This window comes from Phragmites australis, chromosome 2 (assembly GCF_958298935.1).
Source record: "Phragmites australis chromosome 2, lpPhrAust1.1, whole genome shotgun sequence".
Classification (NCBI taxonomy): domain Eukaryota; kingdom Viridiplantae; phylum Streptophyta; class Magnoliopsida; order Poales; family Poaceae; genus Phragmites; species Phragmites australis.
In genome coordinates this window covers 43,414,426-43,433,746 of record NC_084922.1, presented here as the reverse complement: position 1 = coordinate 43,433,746, position 19,321 = coordinate 43,414,426, and the positions used below count along the sequence as shown (strand labels likewise).

General features: G+C 45.1%; 3 protein-coding genes across 3 annotated transcripts; 2 read left to right on the top strand and 1 right to left on the bottom strand.

The window, feature by feature from the left end:
- The first annotated feature begins 7,610 nt into the window (after positions 1–7,610).
- LOC133909059 (uncharacterized) lies at positions 7,611–10,333 on the top strand. Its single transcript, XM_062351334.1, has 2 exons — positions 7,611–9,606; positions 9,992–10,333. Exon 1 carries the CDS (start codon positions 7,940–7,942, stop codon positions 9,593–9,595), a length of 1,656 nt encoding a protein of 551 aa, XP_062207318.1. The 5' UTR covers positions 7,611–7,939; the 3' UTR covers positions 9,596–9,606; positions 9,992–10,333.
- Positions 10,334–10,634: 301 nt separating this feature from the next.
- On the bottom strand, positions 10,635–14,474 carry LOC133909061 (internal alternative NAD(P)H-ubiquinone oxidoreductase A1, mitochondrial-like). Its single transcript, XM_062351337.1, has 8 exons — positions 13,908–14,474; positions 12,752–12,968; positions 12,272–12,432; positions 12,123–12,188; positions 11,746–11,909; positions 11,487–11,601; positions 10,978–11,157; positions 10,635–10,894 (listed from the first exon to the last, which is right to left on the bottom strand). Exons 1-8 carry the CDS (start codon positions 14,346–14,348, stop codon positions 10,742–10,744), a joined length of 1,497 nt encoding a protein of 498 aa, XP_062207321.1. The 5' UTR covers positions 14,349–14,474; the 3' UTR covers positions 10,635–10,741.
- Positions 14,475–15,005: 531 nt separating this feature from the next.
- On the top strand, positions 15,006–18,702 carry LOC133909060 (uncharacterized). Its single transcript, XM_062351335.1, has 2 exons — positions 15,006–16,510; positions 18,223–18,702. The coding sequence occupies exons 1-2, from the start codon at positions 15,101–15,103 to the stop codon at positions 18,439–18,441; spliced, it is 1,629 nt and encodes a 542-aa protein (XP_062207319.1). The 5' UTR covers positions 15,006–15,100; the 3' UTR covers positions 18,442–18,702.
- Positions 18,703–19,321: the final 619 nt, after the last annotated feature.

Here is a 19,321-nt window from a genome sequence, read left to right as displayed (position 1 = left end):
CAATCGAGTTCACGTGCTCGCCCCCACCTTTCACCCTCCTCCACCCGTCTTCAGTGGCGCTCCTGCCACCGCTAACCCGACATCCTTGCCTCTCCCCCTAGCATTGACCCACTGACCATCTTCCACTGCCCGCGGGTTGCGGTTGGCGGCACCCTCGTTGCCTTACTGTTTCGCCCCTGCGTCCACCTCCTCTGCTGGATCGGCCTCCCTTCCCAGGATCTCTTCTAAGTCTAGTGATGAAGTAACCCCTCCAAATCAACCTCCTCTTCTAACCCCGTCAATGTTCTTCATCGCTTGATCGACCTCTCTCGTTTTCAAGTGCTTGATCATTAGGATGTGTAAAAAACTAGATAAAATTGCATATTTGACACCCTAAATGATAGGCTTCCCAGATTTTCCACTATAAATGATGTAATCATTTTCTTGCCATCCTAAACAATGGGGCTTCTCAAATATGACATTATGGCTATATTCTAATCATCCAAATAGATTTTCCACTCCCTAGCTAATTGAAAGGACCAAAATGCCCCTCAGTTGTTTTATCCCTATGGTGGCGTTTGGATAGCAGGGGGACTGAGAAAGGGAAAGAGATATATGCACTGAAATTCAATTTCAACCATCCATCTCTTTTTCAGTTTGTATCCCAACCCTCTATTCATTTCACTTTCTCTATCGCATCTCTCTTTTTCCCGTTGCCAAATACCACCTATACGGATGCACCCCAACTCACAATTCTATCCATCCAGTTCTGCTCGGCCTTGTCTCCAGGAGGCGACACTAGGGTCCAACTCCACGGTGGCTACAACTCCACGACAACCAAACTCGGTGGAAGTGAGTACTCCCATGCGCATGTACAACAATTGCTACGTGTTCTCTTTGAAGCTCAATTTGTGTTGTTTTCCCCTCCTCATCCATTGGTTCTCCTTTTTTTTGGAACCCTAGATCTAGATGATAGTTGGGCACTATTTCTAGAGGCTGCCATGAGCAACGAGTATACTCCCTCCGGGGTAAGAAATTCATGTCCGTCAATCTGTTTTGTTGAACCTTTGCTGACTACATGTAGAACCGAACGGTAGCTAATCTACTTATGTGTCATATGTTCTTGTTTTCCCCATCGATTAAGAATGAATTGGATCCTGAATGTGCGCTTAGGCTAGCTTCTAGCATCCCTCCTTGTGTTTCAAGGATTGATGATGGTACCCTGGAGAACCAATCGTGCATCACATTATTAAGTAGTGCTTCTGATGCAACATGATTGCTGGAAGGAGAGGGGCAATGTAACACAATCAACAATAGAACCAGTATCAACAACTAACTAGGATTCCCTCCAAATTGAAATAGCTTCTGATGAGGAAGGAAGAGTGACAACCATGACTGACGATGAATTGTATGTTTTACTTGGCTTGATGGATGAGGATGAAAGAGAAAAGAAGAGAGTTGAGGAGGCTGCTACTGCAACCAGATCTACTGGATGAGGATGAAAGAGAAAAGAAGAGAGTTGAGGAGGCTGTTACTGCAACCAGATCTACTGCCACTACCGTTGTTACTTCACAAGCAGCTATTGATGATACATATGGGGAAGGAATTTCTATAGATGATATGAATACCAGAGGAGCCACACATTGTGTATGATAAAGACCACCCAAAGATCGAGCTTGGAATAGAGCACCCCTTAATGGAGGAATTCACAATGGCAGCCAGGTAGTATGCAATTAATGAGGAGTTTGACATGGGTACTGAGAAATCTTGTAAGCAAAAGTTTAGAGGGTACTGTAAGTAGAAGATTGTCCATGGGTAATGGGAAAAAGATTGTCCACTGAGAAATCTTGTAAGCAAATTGACTTGAAAACTATAAGGGGACTAACCTCATATCTGACATTAGTGATATTGTGATTTGAGTTATCTGATGTGTATCTAATTGCCTTTCATTCTTGATGCAGGTCACTCTTCTAGTTGATGAGCACATGTATATCAAGCAGCAGCGTCAAGTCTAGTTGCGTTTCTGAGAGATGGGTGACAGATAAGGCTTTGGATCTCCTTAGAAAGACCCTAGACATGGGCACCAAGGAGTTACAGGTAAATATTACCATCAGTTATGATAAAATTTGGAGGGGTAAAGAGAAAGTTGTTGCATAACTTTTTGGTGGTTGTGAGGAGAGTTTCTAATTGTTATATAATTTTAAGGCAGAAGTAGAATTAAAATCATCTAAAAGTGTTATAGAGATTGATACTAAGGTTGTTGATGGCAAAGTGTACTTCAATAGATCCTTTTGTGCATTTAGGTCTTGCATTCAGGGATTTATGAATGGATGTAGACCTTACCTTAGTATAGATTCAACTGCATTAAATAGACAGTGGAATGGTCATTTGGCTGCTACCACTGCACTAGATGGTCATAATTGGATGTTTCCAATTGCATTTGGCTTCATAGACTCAGAGAGTGAAGATAATTGGACATGGTTCAACTCGAGATTCTCCTATTCTTGTAATTTGTACAGATGCTTGCAAAGATTTAGAAAAGACTGTGAAGAATGTATTCTTAAATGCCGAGCAAAGAGAGTGTTTTAGACACCTCATGCAGAATTTTGTCAAGAAGTACAAGGATGATTATTGTGGATATATGTATCCAGCAGCAAGGTCATACATGATTGAAGTGTTTCAGCACTACATGACCAGGGTGTTTGAGGACAATCATGATGTGCAAGGATATTTGAATAAGTGGCATTCATTATTGTGGATGAGGTGTTTATTCAATAAGAACATCAAGTGTGACTACATAACCAATAACCTGACAAAGTGCTTCAACAATTGGATCAAGGATATCAAGGATCTTCCTGCAGTTGACCTAGTCAACAAGATTAGGGAGAAGATACTGACTCTCTTTGACAAAAGGAGAAAGATTTCACAAAGGCTGCCTAATAAGAAGATTTTACCAACTACCATGGATCAATTGAGAGCTACGACAAGAGGACTAAGGCATTTGAGAGTTGTTAGATCAGTGGACTAGAGTGCTAAGATATAGGGCAACACTAATAATGTGAGGCGTGCGGTGAAAACTAAAAGACATGAGTGCACCTGTATGGAGTGGTAGCACACATGTAAACCTTGTGAGCATGCTTAGGCCTTTTTGTCGACGCAGAGAAATATTATTCTTCATGACTATGTGCATGAGTTCTACACTTTGGAGAAATTCAAGGCAACATATGAGGGTGTTATAGAGCCTTTACCAGACAAGTAACAATGGCCTAAGTAGACCTATTGGATGTCTTAAATGCACCAATTAGTAAAAGATTTGCAGGGAGACCATGAAAATTAAGGATCAAAGGGTGTCTTAAAGTTGGGGGCAAGGCTAAGAAGACAACAATGATCAGGAGTCAACACCAATGCAGAAGATGTGGGGAGATGGATCATAGAGAAGCTAGTCCTAAATGCCCATATAATGGAACCAAAAAGAGACAAGTTCAATTCTGTGTATTACTTTGCTTTATGTTTTCTTTCATCTAATGTCAATGTGATTTATGTGTGCATGTGGCAGGAAGAGAAAGCCAAGGAAGAATAGTACAAAGGGGTGGGAGCCAAACACTTATACTACAAAAAAGTCTAAAACTAGTACTCCTTCATATGTTCTATGTTCATGACAGCCCAGGAGTTGTCACTAGAAGGTAAATGAAACACTTTGTTTTTATATTAATATATTTTTCAATATAAAGTGCTAATTTATCCTTCATTGTGCAGTCAATCCATCATTAACATTTCATCTCCAACCAAGTTGATATGCACTTCTACTCCCAAAAACTAGCACTCCTTCCCAAGTTCATGATAGCCTAGGGTTGTCACTAGAAGGTAAATGAATAGCTTTGTTTTCATATGCATATATTTTCCAATTTAAAGTGCTAATTTATCCTTTATTGTGTAGTCAATCCATCCTGAACATTTCATCCCCAACAAGGGCGATAGGCACTAGTTGTTCAACATGAAGAAGAAGGCTACTCCTTCCCAAGTTCATGACAGTCCAAGAGTTATCACTACAAGGTAAATGAATCCCTTTGTTTTCATATGCATATATTTTCCAATTTAAAGTGCTAATTTATCCTAAACTGTGCAGTCAATCCATCCTGAACATTTCATCTTCAACAAGAGTGACAGGCACTTCATCTCCAGCAAGGGTGAGGAGCATTCCATCTCCCGCATGGCTAAGATCCACTCCATAACTAGCAAAAGGGAAGAACTCCAAGAAAGAGGAAGAACTCCGACGACCTTGGCTTTTTAGATAATCCCGCTCCTGTATAGCTCGGCAGTCCACCGGGTAGGTTTGTTTATCCATCGTAATTCTATTTTCTCACAATAAATTTGTCCCCCACCATACTTTCTTTCCCTCTGTTTGTCCACTACCGCGCCCGAACATAAGCAAAGGAAATCCAAGAGATAGCATGGCGTATCTGCCATAGGCCGATAGTTTTTCCAATAAAAGAGAGAGTAAGTCATAGAAGTAGGTATGTTTATTCTTATCTTCTTCCAGGAAGAGGTGAAGGCCCCATACCAATGTCGCTTTCAGGGCCCAATTTGGGAAGGCTTACCAGACCGCTGGAGTCCTCTTTGAGGTGCTCTGTGCCATCAACAAGAATGAGAAGGTTGAATAAGTCAACCCGTTGTCTTATGCAGCAAGCCAATAACCGAGTGGAACTTGGGAACAACTCCCTCCTAAGGCATATAAGCTACTAAAATGTTTTTTTCCTAAAGCAAGTACCGTCGGAGGGGGAGTACGAGAAGGTGGACATCTGGCTGCTATCGGTCGGCTGGCGAGCCTACAAATAGGGTGAGAAGGGGGGTTCGTGGGGAAACCCCTCGAATTGAGTGAATTTCATGATTGGGACCAATCATGAAATGACACTTAGAAAAAAATTGACTTTTTTATGAGAGCACTTAACACTATTAGAAATTGTGAATCAGGTCATTTGTTCTTACCTCAACATGAGAAGCACGAGCCTCCTCTTTTTCTTCTTGTTCCCAATTCACTACTAAGCAAGTTCGACGAATTGACTATTCATGTGATAAATTCTTTGAGTTACAAGAAGACCAATGAGCACCCATTGATCGAGTTGGGGAGTTTACCTCTGCCTTCCGATTGATCAAGTAAAAAAATCCAGTTGATTACGAGACCTTCTGATATAGGGACGCTGCACCTGGAACTCCTTCTACATGTGGTTGTGGGGTTGACACCTCCTAAGCTACTTGAGCAGCACCCCTTGTGGGTGGGCTTTTTGATTTGAAGTTGCTTGAAAAGGACCTCTGTGATCGCTCGGGGCTAAAAGCCCTAATGAAGAAAAAGAATGGTCCTAAGATTGCCTACTTGACCCGCTACTTTATTCTTCCCAAAAAAGGAAGGTTTTTCCCGCATCCGCTTCAGACATAAAGGACCATTGAGGTCTGGCTCTATCGTACTGGAAGTCTCATGCTTTTCGTTTTTCTTCTCGTGCGTTAGGATTAATTTCTTATAACATACTCTATTTTTCTTTGCCAAATAAGCCAGCAAACATTGGCGTTTTCCCAAAAGTCTTCATAGTGTAGTCCTTTTGAACGGTGGTATCGTCAAGAAGAACGAGGCCTACCCCATTTCTGGGGTGAGGGGAAGGAGAAGTGGGACTGTGGGTCTCCTTTCATTTCATACCAACTTCTTTGACCTTCCAGCACTGGGCAGACGTCAGCGCCCATACATGGTCTTACGACTTTACGGAGACTGGGTAATCCCTTACTGAGTCTACTCAAACAATCTCCCACCAACACAAAGTTTGTGGCTGATCGATATTGCTCATTTCAAGTAATTGTAGTAAAACCTGACATGTTGACCTTTTTGCTTTTCCACCGATACGACGCTATACCGGAAGGCCCCTTCGGGGGTTATATAGAAGGTATATCTAATAGTGTTAAGTGCTCTCAGAAAAAAGTCAAATTTTTTGCCCCCCATTTCCTTTGACCAATGGGTCCTCAAACCCATGGGGGTTACGGATCATTCATTCATTGATTGATTCAAGGTAGCTTCAGCCATTGTGGGTAGAAGCTAGTCGCCAGAAGCGAAGCCGCTACCCTTGCTATGTCATCCGATGCTGTTCACAAAGTGTGAAGTCACCAGATGAATTGCCAAGTAGATAGATTTGATCCGGATGTTGCAGTTGTTCCGCGGTGATACGGACTTGACCTGCTCCTACCCACCCGGGGGTATCATAGCATGTCTGGAATTGAGGGGGGCCAGTGATAAGAAATAATGAAAAAATATCAAACGGACTCAACAATCGAAAAGTAAGTACAGTAAGCTAGCCATAACTAAGTGAAGTTACAGAAGGGGGCAATGAAGGCTCACCAAGTAGACAGCAAGCCCCCACCCCGTCAGTTCTGTGTTGCCGTAGCATGCCCTACTTCAATACGATATTACCTTGCCGATTTAAAAGGGGATGGGATTGGATTCATTCGCTTGCATTCCTGCTAGCACTACAAAAAGCTTCGTTTATTGGGAAAGAATCAATATACTTCTAATATCGAATCGGGATTCACTAAGAAAGAAATAAAGCATTGGGTTGAACTCTTCTTTGGTGTTAAGGTAGTAGCTATGAATAGCCATCGACTACCTAGAAAGGGTAGAAGTGGTATTTCTTTAGTGATTTTTTCAGCGGAGCCTTGGCTTGTCATATCCGTCTAAATTTCATATTTTCGGATGTGATGCCTTTATCGAGTTAGATACGGAATTATCCATCTTTGAAACAGGTGTTAAGGTGGTCGATCTTTTAGCTCCTTATCGGTGTGGAGGAAAAATCGGCTTGGGAGGAATTCCCAAATAGAGGAAATCAATATTTCCTTTTATTACTTGCCACCTCTATTTTCTCCAATAAAATAGAGAAAAGAATGTCTTTTATCGAGAAAATCCCTCCGGGAATCCCGACCTTGGATTAGGGGCTCACCTAAGCGCCTTTCCGAGATCGGACTCGAGGAACTTTGATGTGAGAAGCATTTATTTCGTGTTGTGAATTACTTGAATGTCTGAGATATGAACTCAGTTGTGTAGGATATAAACTCATGTATGTGTACACTGATTTGTTTGAGATGTGAACTCATGTATGTGTACTGATTTTTGTGAGGATCTGAACTCTCATGTGTGCATGCCATGGATGATAAGTGAGCGCATTTGGAGTTAATCATGTTTCTCAGTTTTTTTTTAGTACCGATGCTCATTTTTTATTTGAGAAATTTCAATGTCAACTTGTTGCGCACTAGTTTTGCCATTGACAGGATATGTATGTCTGTGTGTGCCCGTGTAATGCGCATTTCTTATGTTGCATATGCAAATTGCCAGCTGTACAGGGCTCTATGTGGCTAAAACAGCTAAAGGGTATTTTGGTCCTTTCAGTTGGATAGGTGTGAAAAATCTATTTGGATAATTAGAATATAGCCATAGTGCCAAATTTAAGAAGTCATATTGTTTAGAGTGGCAAGAAAACCATTACATCATTTGGTATCAAATATGAGAAGCGTATCCTTTAGGTGTCAAATATGCAATTTTCTCAAAAAAAAAACATGGGTTAACCGGTTTCTATTCTGTCGCACGGTTTAACTGACGTGGAAATGGATCCCCCTTCTTCCGCGACAGCGGGTCCATAACTATCCTCCATCGCACTGCTTGCCGGCACCTCCCCCACCCCATCGCCGCCACTGCGCCCCTCGCCGGCAGCGGCTCCTCCCCGCCTCTCCGCTGCCGCCTGCTTATCTTCTTCGTTAGCGGCAGCGAGGACGTGGCACGGCTCCTCCGCCCATGACCCAGCTCCAGCGCCGCGTCCGCGCGCCAAGATAGGGTTTGCTTCTTGCGGCCTCCGGCCTCGGTGCGGTGGAAAGGCAAGGCGGCGGCCCAGTGGTGAAGCGGAGGTAGGTCTGTGGGGCGCCTCCCCGTCGGATGGACGCCGATGAGGTGGCGGAGAGCAGCAGGAGGATGGATCTGAACCTCTACCTCGGCCTCCCCCGCGCCCCGCGCCCACGCCGCTCCGACCTCGGCTCCGACCTCGCCCTTAGCACACCGATGCCCTCATCCCCGTCTTCCTCCGCCGCGTCCGTCGACGCGCCGCCGCCGCCGGAGCCCCTGCACCCGCCGTACTCCCCCTCCCGCGCCGACCTTTCCCCTCCGCCGCCGGAGGTGTACTCCCCGTACTACCCCGAGGACCCGCCTGCTCCGGACGCGCATCTGCCGTACGTGCCCCCGCCGGGGCCGCTTATCCCCGAGTTCCAACACGACCTTGGGTTGGCCTTCCAGGCCCCGCCGCCGCTGGTGCGGGCCAGCGAACTTCTTGGGTGGGAAGACCGGCCTTCATCGTCGACGGCCTCCTCATCTTTCTTCCCAGACACTACTGCCCGGTACCGGCGGCTGCTCGAGCAGACTGGAAGCCGATGGCTCCGCACGAGAAGGTTTAGGTCTGATCTTCCTCCCCTCAGCTCTGAGGCTCGCCCCACAGGGCAGGACGCCGCGGTGCCGGTGCCCCAGCATGAGTCTGCAACTGATACTGCTGAAGTAAATAAGGTGACTGCCAACGGAGCAGAATTAGGTGCCTTGGAGGAGAGGGGCAAGACTGTCGCCACATTTGAGTGTAACATATGCTTTGAGATGGCTAGTGAGCCGGTAGTCACTTCTTGTGGCCACCTCTTCTGCTGGCCTTGCTTGTATCAGTGGCTTAATGTTTACTCCAACCACAAGGAATGTCCAGTCTGCAAAGGTGAGGTGACAGATGCAAATATTACTCCTATATATGGTAGAGGGAATTCGGATGGAGAGAAGGCAGTGGAAGATGTGAAGTCACCAGGTCCTACAATCCCGCCGAGGCCACATGGAAATCGCCTTGAAAGCTTCAGGCAACAGTTCCACCATATGCGACCTATCTCAAGAAGGCTTGGTGAGGCGCATGGGTTACTGTCATCATGGAGGCGCCTTCTTGATCAGCAGATTATGAATAGCGTGAGTAGGTTTGAAGGGCCGTCTGAATCAGCTGTGCCGGAAATAAATGACAGTGCTCAACATGCTAGTCGCCTAAGTAGATTGGCATTGGCCACAAGGATGAGAGCAAGGCGGTTGCAGAGAGAAGCAGAGAACCCCCCTGATGGTGGTTCCATTGGCCCGGATAATGATTTGCTTGGAAACAATGCATCCGAATCATCCAGACGTGGCTCAACTCCACATGTACAAGATGGACTTGATTTGTTGGAACGTCTTGCCTTTATTGGCATTGCAAACACGGAAAGATTGGCAACTGCCATGAGTGACCTTAGAAGAATAGCTTCACCAAGCCAATATGGAGGATCTGCATTATCATCGAATCCTCAAAATCATGAGTCAACAGCTGATGGAACTCATGTTGCTGGAGCACCTTCTGCAGACCAAGCATCTAACTCGAGCACTATCGCAGTGATACAGGGGGATGCTGGTATTTCTGAGAGTGCAGGAGAGCCTAGCAATGCAGGGTCTTCGAGATCCCTGAGGAGGAGAGGGAGGAACAACACCCTGGGTTCTTTGGATGTGGATGGTGGAGGCCTCCAACGTAACAAGAGACGCAGAATGAACTGAACCTTCTCGATGTCAGTGTTATTCCAAACTCATATGGCCTCATTCACTGATTTCAGTTGTCGCATTTCATAACTTTGGGTGATATTTGCTGGATTGTAGAATAATGTTGTTTCTTCTCTTTTACCTGTTTACTAGGTATCAGTGAATCAGTTACTTGTTCGTTCCTCTGTACTCTGTAGCCTGCACCCCTTCGATTTCACATTAACTTATTGGTCGTGGCATCTCTACAGAGGAAACTTGACTGTTGTTGTTTGATAGAATTTTCGTGTTCATAAATTGAATGCTTGATTGCACATTCTTTACAATCTCATTCTTGCCAACTGTCAAATATAGTATAAGCATTCAAATATAGATTTTATTTACGTGCTGATTTTGATCCCAAGAACATTTGGACAGGTTGTTTGCAGTTGAGTGTATGAACAGAAAGGAAATGGACAGATTTTGTTGCTTGACAACGTCCACGGCCTGATCTCTTATTCTCATTTGTCCGTGAAGTTACTTTCACTGTCATATCTTTCAGTTCTAATTGATGATTTGGGCAACGAGATGAAAGCTCAGACCTCCCTTGAACTCTGTTATCTATGCAACATTTTCATTGAACAGGGGAGGAGGTAACTAAGTTATCCTCTGCCTTCACATAGATCCTTTTGTAAGCTTAGTTATCTTTTAAAAATCACTTCAACAGTATACTCTGCATTGAACATTTGACCAATATACAACAATGACTTGACATGGGGTTGAAAAACCGGTTTCTTTGAAGCATTGTGCACTGGACTTTTTCAGTATTGTTTTCTCTTCTCTTGATTTAACACCTTATTTTCCTGCCATGAAAGTCATCTATTTTGTCGAGTGAATCTTCCTCGGAATCGATTTCTTTCACAAGGAAGAAACTATAGCTGCATCACAAGGAAGAAACTATAGCTGCACGAGTATTATACATTCCTGACACATGCGAGTAATTGGGATATCCTCAGATTTGTTCATAATTTACTAGTGAATTATGCATTCGGAACTTACAAGTAGGCAGCTATAATAGGGATAAAAAAAAGACCAGAAAAAATAAAAAGAAAAAAGTAAGTGGCCTTGGCATATAGCAGTGTAACGAGCATCGGACTTATTCTGTTCAGACCTCTACAGACGGGCACTCTAGATACGGCTTATGTCCCGGCCAAATAACAGCGTGGTCAGCCAGTTGATAGCCACATAGAGCCTATTCCTCCAGCTAATAACACGGGTTAAGTATGCTGATCGCCAGATGAACCAGCTTACAAATCCTGCAAGAGATATCCCTTTCGACTCCTGACAATGGAGAAATTGTCTCAGTAAACTCGCGAGCAGTTAGTAAACTCTCAAAATTTGCAAATAGAGAAACATTAACCAACCTTGCTTTGTCTGAGATCGACTAGAGCTTTGTATCTTCCAACAGTTGCCATGCTACCTAGATGCTTGTACACAAAGGGTGAACCAAGATCAACTTCGGTCTCAGAGTTCGCATGCCCTCCTCCAGCTTTCATGACATGGTTGAGCAGGCGTGCGAGGTACTTGCCTTGTCGTTCCGCAACCTGCTCGAGAGTACCAGAGGAATGGAAAGAATTCTTAACAACATTTCTTCAACAAGAGAAGCGAAAACAGCTGAATCATAGAAACGAATGGAAAAGAACTATCTTACTTAACAACATTTCTTCAGAGAGATAATAACTGAATCATAAAAATGCACAAGTAGAACAAAAATATGTGCAACTTAATTTTCATGTATATCCCTTTGTTTAATTTCCTTTACACATTCCACCTTGTTTTTCCAGTGCTTCAGAAAATAGTGCAGGATTCCCATAGTAGCTTGCAAATACTTCGTGATTGACTTGGATTGCAGCAAGATGGTTCATGAAACTACCTGAGCTAAAGCCGGGAGAACTTCCTTGCCGGTGCTTTCGAGAAATCCACTGCAGTCACCAATAGCATACACATCCCGAACAGAAGGAACACGTAACCACTCATCGACACCGATCCTGCGAACATTGAAAAACTTATTAAAGATCCTAGACAATGCGCAAGATGCGTGTCTGTGCAGACAATGCAACCCATTCAGCATATGACGGTGCACACACACAATAATTTTATGGTTGATACACAAAATAATTATATGATCATACCTTCCACCAGGTGATTTAGGAAACGGCAGCGACTGAACAAATGGTGAAGCACCAACTCCGGTGGACCATACCAGTAAACCATAAGGAACTTCCTCTCCACTGTCAAGAATTATTTTGTTGGGTTGTACATCCTTAACAATTCCTCGCACAAGCCTAGCACCTGACTGGTGGGTGAACATACGCAAACAGGTTATCTCCAGATTTCAGATAACATGAGAAAGAGCAAAATGCAATCCATTAGCAGATTTATAACATCTGAATATGCAATGTCATTGTCGACGTGATATCTTTAGAAATTTGCGGTCACAAAATCTTGTTCTGTTGAAGCCTTGAAGGCAAAAATGATATGCACTAAATAACAAAAAGAAATTACTAACCTTAATTAGTTGGTTTATAGCATATTGCCTGAGGCGCACGTCGAAGGATGACAATATCTCATTTGCCTGAAATGAAAAGGCGAATTAGCTGATATCAGAGTGCTCGGTTAAAAAAAAACACGGCACAGTAGAAAGACAACAGCTCAAACCTCAATCAGGGTCACACGGATATAATCTTTCACATGCGAATAACGTTGTTTAACATCTCGTATGATGAAATCACTAAGTTCACCACTGAATTCCACCCCTGTTGGACCACCTCCAACAACAACACAGTGCAATAGTCTGCGCTTTTCTTCCTCTGAAATTCCTGTTATGCCATATAGCATAAGTCTATAAGTGCTCAGCAATAATCAAGTGGATATAACATTAGGTTTGACCGGCAAGGTTTTTTTTGGCTTTTCATAGCCAACTATTTCAGTCCTGAGCTAGTTGTATTCCGAATTCTATGTGCTCAGACAACCATAAACTAGAATAGTACTAAGCACAAGAAATTGAGTTTGCTTAACAATGAACTGTGGAAAATATAATGCAGGTACGATCGAAGTGTAAAAGCAATAACAGATTATTTTATTCCAGTGAAGGGTGATTAGCACATGTAAGATGCCAAATAAGTAAAGCAGGAATACCAGGTATGTCCGACAACATCAGATTAAGGAGGAGCCTTCTGCGGATCTCTTGAGCATGGTGAACTTCCCGAAGAAAGATTGCATGGTCGGTAACACCATGTATCCCAAAAGTTGATGCCTCAGCTCCACATGCAAAAACCAACTTGTCATAAGCAACCTTGAATTTCCACGGCTCCAGGGCATCTTTCTGACCATCTGTAACTGTCTCGCAATCAATCTAAATGCAGAAGAAGGCGAATAAATAGACAGAACTGCTTATTATAGAAAAAATAATGTTGATAGGAGAAGTTCATGTAGTATCCCTCCAATTAGCAGTGTAAAAGCCTATATGTCTATACTAGAGTACTAGATGGTAAATATTTGTAAAACATCACTTTTTTTGTGGGCATGTCTACTTGTTCCTGATCAGTCTGAGACACCCATGCAATGACAACAGGAACTGTCTGGTTGCCCATCAAATCTCACATATTACTCAATGACAGCACACGAACTAGCGAACGGGTGCAGTAAGTATCAGATGCATAACGTGGATCAGCATATACGTAAAAAAAAAAAGAGCATCGAGGAGGAGATGTCCCTAGGATTTTATTAAGAGTATGTCATGTCTCGAACCTGGATCAGCTCAATAAGAGCCTGCTCAACTAACCATTAGTACCGTGAGAGGCTTAGCCAGCATATACATATACATAAACAAACAGGACCTGATGAGTGGTGGATGAATATATGCACATACATTGCTGATTTCCATACTCATGTAAACGATTCAAAGGCTTGTACAGTACAGAGAAAGATCCACATTGATCACAATCGTAAACGAGTCAGAACACGGAATGGTCTTTTAACTTTTTGTACTTAACTGTTGTGGCCAAAGTCAACAAGCCAGCCACTCGATGACTCGAATGGTACAGACTGTTAAAATGCAGATGACTAAAGCTACGGTTCATCCTTTTCCTCCGCCCAAGTAACCCCACACATTCGAATCACGCATCCCCTCAAAAGGTCAAAAGTAATTATGCACACAAGACTAGCACAAATGCACTTTGAGCGTTTCTCCAAGAATCTGGGAACACACGTACCAGCACAAACATAGAAATCGGTGAACGAAACAGTATTTGGTAAGATCGACACACACCTACCAAAAATCGGGGGATCTCACCGTGTGGGCGTCGGGGTCAACGCCGGTGCAGCGGGCGAGGTGGAAGTAGGAGTTTGGCGACTCGGACACGGCGGGCTGGATGCGAGCGAGCGGCTCGGCGACGGAGCGGAACTCGAGCGTGCCGACGCAGGTGGAGGCGAGCAGCGGCGTGAACACCATGTGGTTGCGCGGGGCGACGCAGACCACGTCGTAGCCGCACGTGTCGAGGTCCTTCATGAGCCGCGACCCCGCCCACCCCGTCCCCAGCACCACCACCCGCGCCTTCTCTCCCTTTGCCGTCGGCCCCAGCCCTGGGAACCCCTTCCCCGGCTCATCCCGTGCGCCCGCCGCCGCCGCCGTGGTGGAGAACGGCGACCAAGGGTGGTGGCTGAACGGGCCTGAGCCCGCGTAGCCGCGGCGCGCGTGGCGGGTGAGCGAGTAGAGCAGGGAGGAGGCGGCCATGGCGCGAGATGTGAAACGTGATGTGCAGCGAGAAGTGAGGCGACTACGTTAACGAGCGCGATTTGGTGGGCCGCCGCCGCGTGGCGGGTGAGCCGGCGGCCGGGCGTCCCGTTCGATCCGCAGGCCTGAGATCGGGAATGCGCTGATGGTGCGGACCGTTGGATCGCGTCTTGACGGCCCCGATCCGTCTGCGGCTGTTCTAGATCGAGCCGAGTCGGCGCTTCCGTCGTCATGTTTGCCGTGGGAAGAAATGGACGAGTTCGCCCCGAAATCTGGGAAAAATCTTTGATGTAAACAAACAAACCATCCGTATGATTTTAATTCGAAAGCTATGAATAATCCTATTAGTAAAAAGGATATTTCTATGATATTTCATAGCTACACGAAAAAATTTACACAATCAATCTCTTCACTAGTAAAATGTTAAAATCTGTCGCAGCCTCCAAATAAGGATTAAACGCTTATTTGCACGAAGATCCCCCCGAAATCGCGACGTTTTTCTCTCAAAACAGCCACGCGTCGCGAACCGCATCCAGTGCCGTGCTCCGCCTCTCGGCCGCCACACGCCCCAGCCCCCACCCGTGTAACCCTCCCCGGACCGCGCCCATCAACACCGGCCTCCCACGCGCCCCGGCTCCGCGCGCGTACGCCATACACCCGTTCCACGGCTCTACCCGCCCAATAACCCCGATTAGCATCCCCCCATTGTCTCGGTCTCTCCCCATCCCCAATTCGTCTCGCCCCGCCGCACCATGGCCGCCTCCGCCTCCACGTCCCTCTTCTCGCCGTGCGCCCTCACCTCCAAGCTCAGGGTTGGGCACGCGTCGTATGGCCCCCGCCGCCGCTTCCTCGCGCGCCGGCGCGGCGGCCTCTCGGTTGTGGCCGTCCAGACGGGGCCGCAGAAGCCCTCGCCGTCGTCGTCCCAGGTCGCCGCGGCCGAGGACGAGTCGGACGCGCTGCAGAATCTGCTGAAGCGGGAGTACAAGTACGGGTTCGTCTCCGACTTCGAGTCCTTCTCCATCCCTAAGGGGCTGTCGGAGGCCACCGTCCGCCGCATCTCGGAGCTCAAGGCGGAGCCCGCGTGGATGCTGGACTTCCGCCTCGCCGCCTACCGCCGCTTCCTCACCATGGTCGAGCCCACGTGGAGCGACAACGAATACGCGCCCGTGGACCTGCAGTCCATCTGCTACTACTCCGCGCCCAAGACCAAGCCCAAGCTCAACAGCCTCGACGAGGTCGACCCGGAACTGCTCAAGACGTTCGACCGCCTCGGCATCCCGCTCACCGAGCAGAAGCGCCTCTCCAACGTCGCCGTTGACGCCGTTATCGACTCCACCTCCATCGCCACCACCCACCGCGAGGCGCTTATGGCCAAGGGCGTCATCTTCTGCTCCATCTCCGAGGCCATCCGCGAGTACCCGGACCTGGTCAGGCGCTACCTCGGCAGCATCGTGCCGCCCGGCGACAACTACTATGCTGCCCTCAATTCGGCAGTCTTCAGCGACGGGTCGTTCTGCTATGTGCCCAAGGACACGGTTTGCCCCATGGAGATATCAACCTACTTCAGGATCAACGACAAGGAGACTGGCCAGTTTGAGAGGACTCTGATTGTGGCCGACGAGAGGAGCACAGTTAGCTATTTGGAAGGGTGCACAGCACCGGCATACGACTCAAACCAGCTCCATGCCGCGGTCGTGGAGCTTGTGTGCGAGGAGGGGGCAGAGATTAAGTACTCCACGGTGCAGAATTGGTACTCTGGTGACGAGGAAGGGAAGGGAGGCATTTATAATTTTGTGACGAAGAGGGGACGGTGCAAGGGGAGGGGCTCGAAGATCTCATGGACACAGGTTGAGACAGGGTCTGCTATCACATGGAAGTACCCAAGCGTGGAGCTCATGGGGGACGACACTGTTGGAGAGTTTTACTCGGTTGCGCTCACAAAGGATTGCCAGCAAGCTGACACTGGGACGAAGATGATCCACAAGGGGAAGAATTCACGCAGCCGGATTATATCCAAGGGCATCTCTGCAGGGAAGTCGAGGAATTGCTACCGTGGCCTGGTCCAGATGAACTCTGGCGCAGAGAATGCTTATAATTCTTCACAGTGTGATTCGTTACTAATTGGGGATAATGCTGCTGCAAATACCTATCCCACAATTCAGGTAAACTACTCTGCCTTTCTGCTTCTGGACTACATTTTTGTTGTTCTTGGCTTGGCACTTAAGGTTCAATTGCAGTGTGATATACTGATATGGTAATATGTTAATGCTCCATTTAAACAATTATTGTTCATGCAGTGGCAACACATGTAGACTCGGTGTAGAATTGAAAGTCCGAATGCTACATAGCATTTAGTAGGCAGTGCTAATTTGATTAGGTTGAAGGTACCATACAAATGTTCTTAGCATTAACTAGGTTTGATCTAACAATATTTCTACACAAATTCTTTAGACGTGCAAGGAGTATGTTGATGCAATGATGCTTTCATTCTTCCGAAATGATCCTTTCTGTGATATAGGAAATTGTTGATCTAATTAAATTTATTGGCCACACGAATTTTTTGCAGTAATAAGAAAGGAAAGCTAGAATTCTTCCATTCATTGAGAGATATAAAATTCTTACCTGAAGTTTGACATGATATTATAATGCCATAATCGAGGTGTCTTTAATTTGGTGCTTTTAAGTTATTACATTTTTTAAGGGAGACACTGTGCAAATTTTGATGCGTGGAAAAAAAATTAGGGATTGTATTTGTGTGCTGTAGTAGCATGGTTTGCAGTAAGTAATACGTCTGGATGTTCAGGTTTATCAATGTGGAAATCACAAGAAAGAAAAAACTTGTTGTTTGTGCATGACTTGTTCACAATCATTAGACACTTGATGACTTAGTCATAATCATGTTGTGTGTGGTTCTCAGTTAGTACTGTAACGTACGTGAGTTAGCAATCCATATATATCAAAATGTAAGTCTGTAAGGTTAAATGCACAACTCATTATTCAGTTGATTTGTAGTGTCAGATGCTAATTGAAGTATCTTTCTGATGTTGCATAAACTAAAACATGTATATGGCTTGATGTTTTGGAAAGTGCAATTGCATATCAGATGCATCGTCTGGATTTCAGTGTTATAGGGAGGTTGAATTTCCATGGAAAGAAAGCAAGCACCTGCGTTGTCTTGCAGTCTTGTGCAGTTGTAACTAACACAGTAACATATCTTTTTTTTTGGTACATCTGCAACCTATTGGATTCAATTTGATGATGAATACAAGTTCCCCTGTCTCTTTTAAGCTAGTCTAGGATTTCCTCTCTAGCTGTTTATTTGTTTGATAAAGGTGGTCATTGACTTGAACATATTGTTTTTTAGATCATAAACGGGATGCATGACATAAGTTCATGTTTTTTTAGATCATGCATTCCTTCCTAACACATCTTGCATGCATATTTGTGCTTGCCTGCTTGACTCATCGTACCTTCATAATGTTATTTCACCTCTAAGTTATTCAATTAGCTCAACTTGTTGACCTCCATATTTCTAGTGTCCTTCACTATTATGGATATGCCTGTGATCTCCAGGCACACACCAGCACATATGTCCTTTCATGCGGACATACATGCCTATGTTGCATAAGCTGCCTGTACCTCAGATGCACGATCAGTGTATCCCATCCACTATATCTATATTTCAGTAACATTGACATGTCTGTTTTTGAAAAGAACTCATTTGTGCTTGTTGAGTAGTTTCTTCTACCATTTAGCATTTGTCTTTATACTTCTGCAATAGTTTAGTGGCCATATTCTGTATGCTCTCACTTGGACAACTGTATAAGATTCGCGCTTCTGTCTTGTCATTTTGATCACGCTTTGTTGATAACAGGTGGGCTGCACTAGTGGCCGTGTTGAGCATGAGGCAAGCACTTCCAAGATCGGAGAGGACCAGCTATTTTATTTCCAGCAAAGAGGGATAGATCATGAAAAGGCTGTTGCCGCCATGATCGGTGGATTCTGCAGGTCTGTTTTTGAGCATCTTCCTTACGAGTTTGCACAGGAGGTGGACGCACTTATGAACCTGAAACTTGAGGGATCAGTTGGCTAATTGTTGGTTCAACACTTGCTGTAATACTCCATCATAACCAGTTACATAGAAAGTCCATGTGTACAGCAGTACGAGAAGAATAAATTGTATGATAAACGGATATTTCCTAGCTTGTGTCCTGCTGAATGTTGATGCTTGTCCATGGCAACGAAGATAGCAGTTGCGCTGCTTCTCTTCTGTTTTGCCCATTTTTGCTACTGCTGCAAGTGGGCTATTGTTGGTACGCCTATACAAGAAATGGAAACTGTCGTGTTAGCTTCATGGTTCTGTCACATTGTCGTCTGAGTCTCTCACACACACCATGAATCATTTCTGACGGAAACTCTGAACATTGTTTTCTTCTGGGGAGCCTTTATGCCAAAATGGAAATTAGTCCCGTTTATTTAGCTCATTTCTTGTGAGGTTACTCTAGAATTCTTGACAAAAGGATCTGGGTCATCGGGAGAAACGAAAACACTTGAGTTGTGGGACCTCCATACCATCTGATCAACATCAACATTGAACACGTGACTTGTAACACCTCCATATCATTTGATCAACATCAACATTGGTGGCGTACCAGATGCCCATGATCTTACACACTTTCGGCGATATTATTTGTAAGTGTGTGATGGGAACGTATTCATATGTATATGTGTGGGGGCATGTACAGTAGTGTATGCGGGACTACATTTTCGTTTTAATTGAAAAAAAAAACACGCGTGCACAAAACACGAGAATGAAACAGTGAGCAGGATGATCTACAATTGTCTGCATTCCACACTCCTGCTCAATCCGATAAACAACTCGGCCACAGAACATAGCGGCGAGATTACCATGCCCATTTATTTGTGACACACCATCAACTCGTCAATAATAGTAAGTGCGCAAGGCAAAGGCA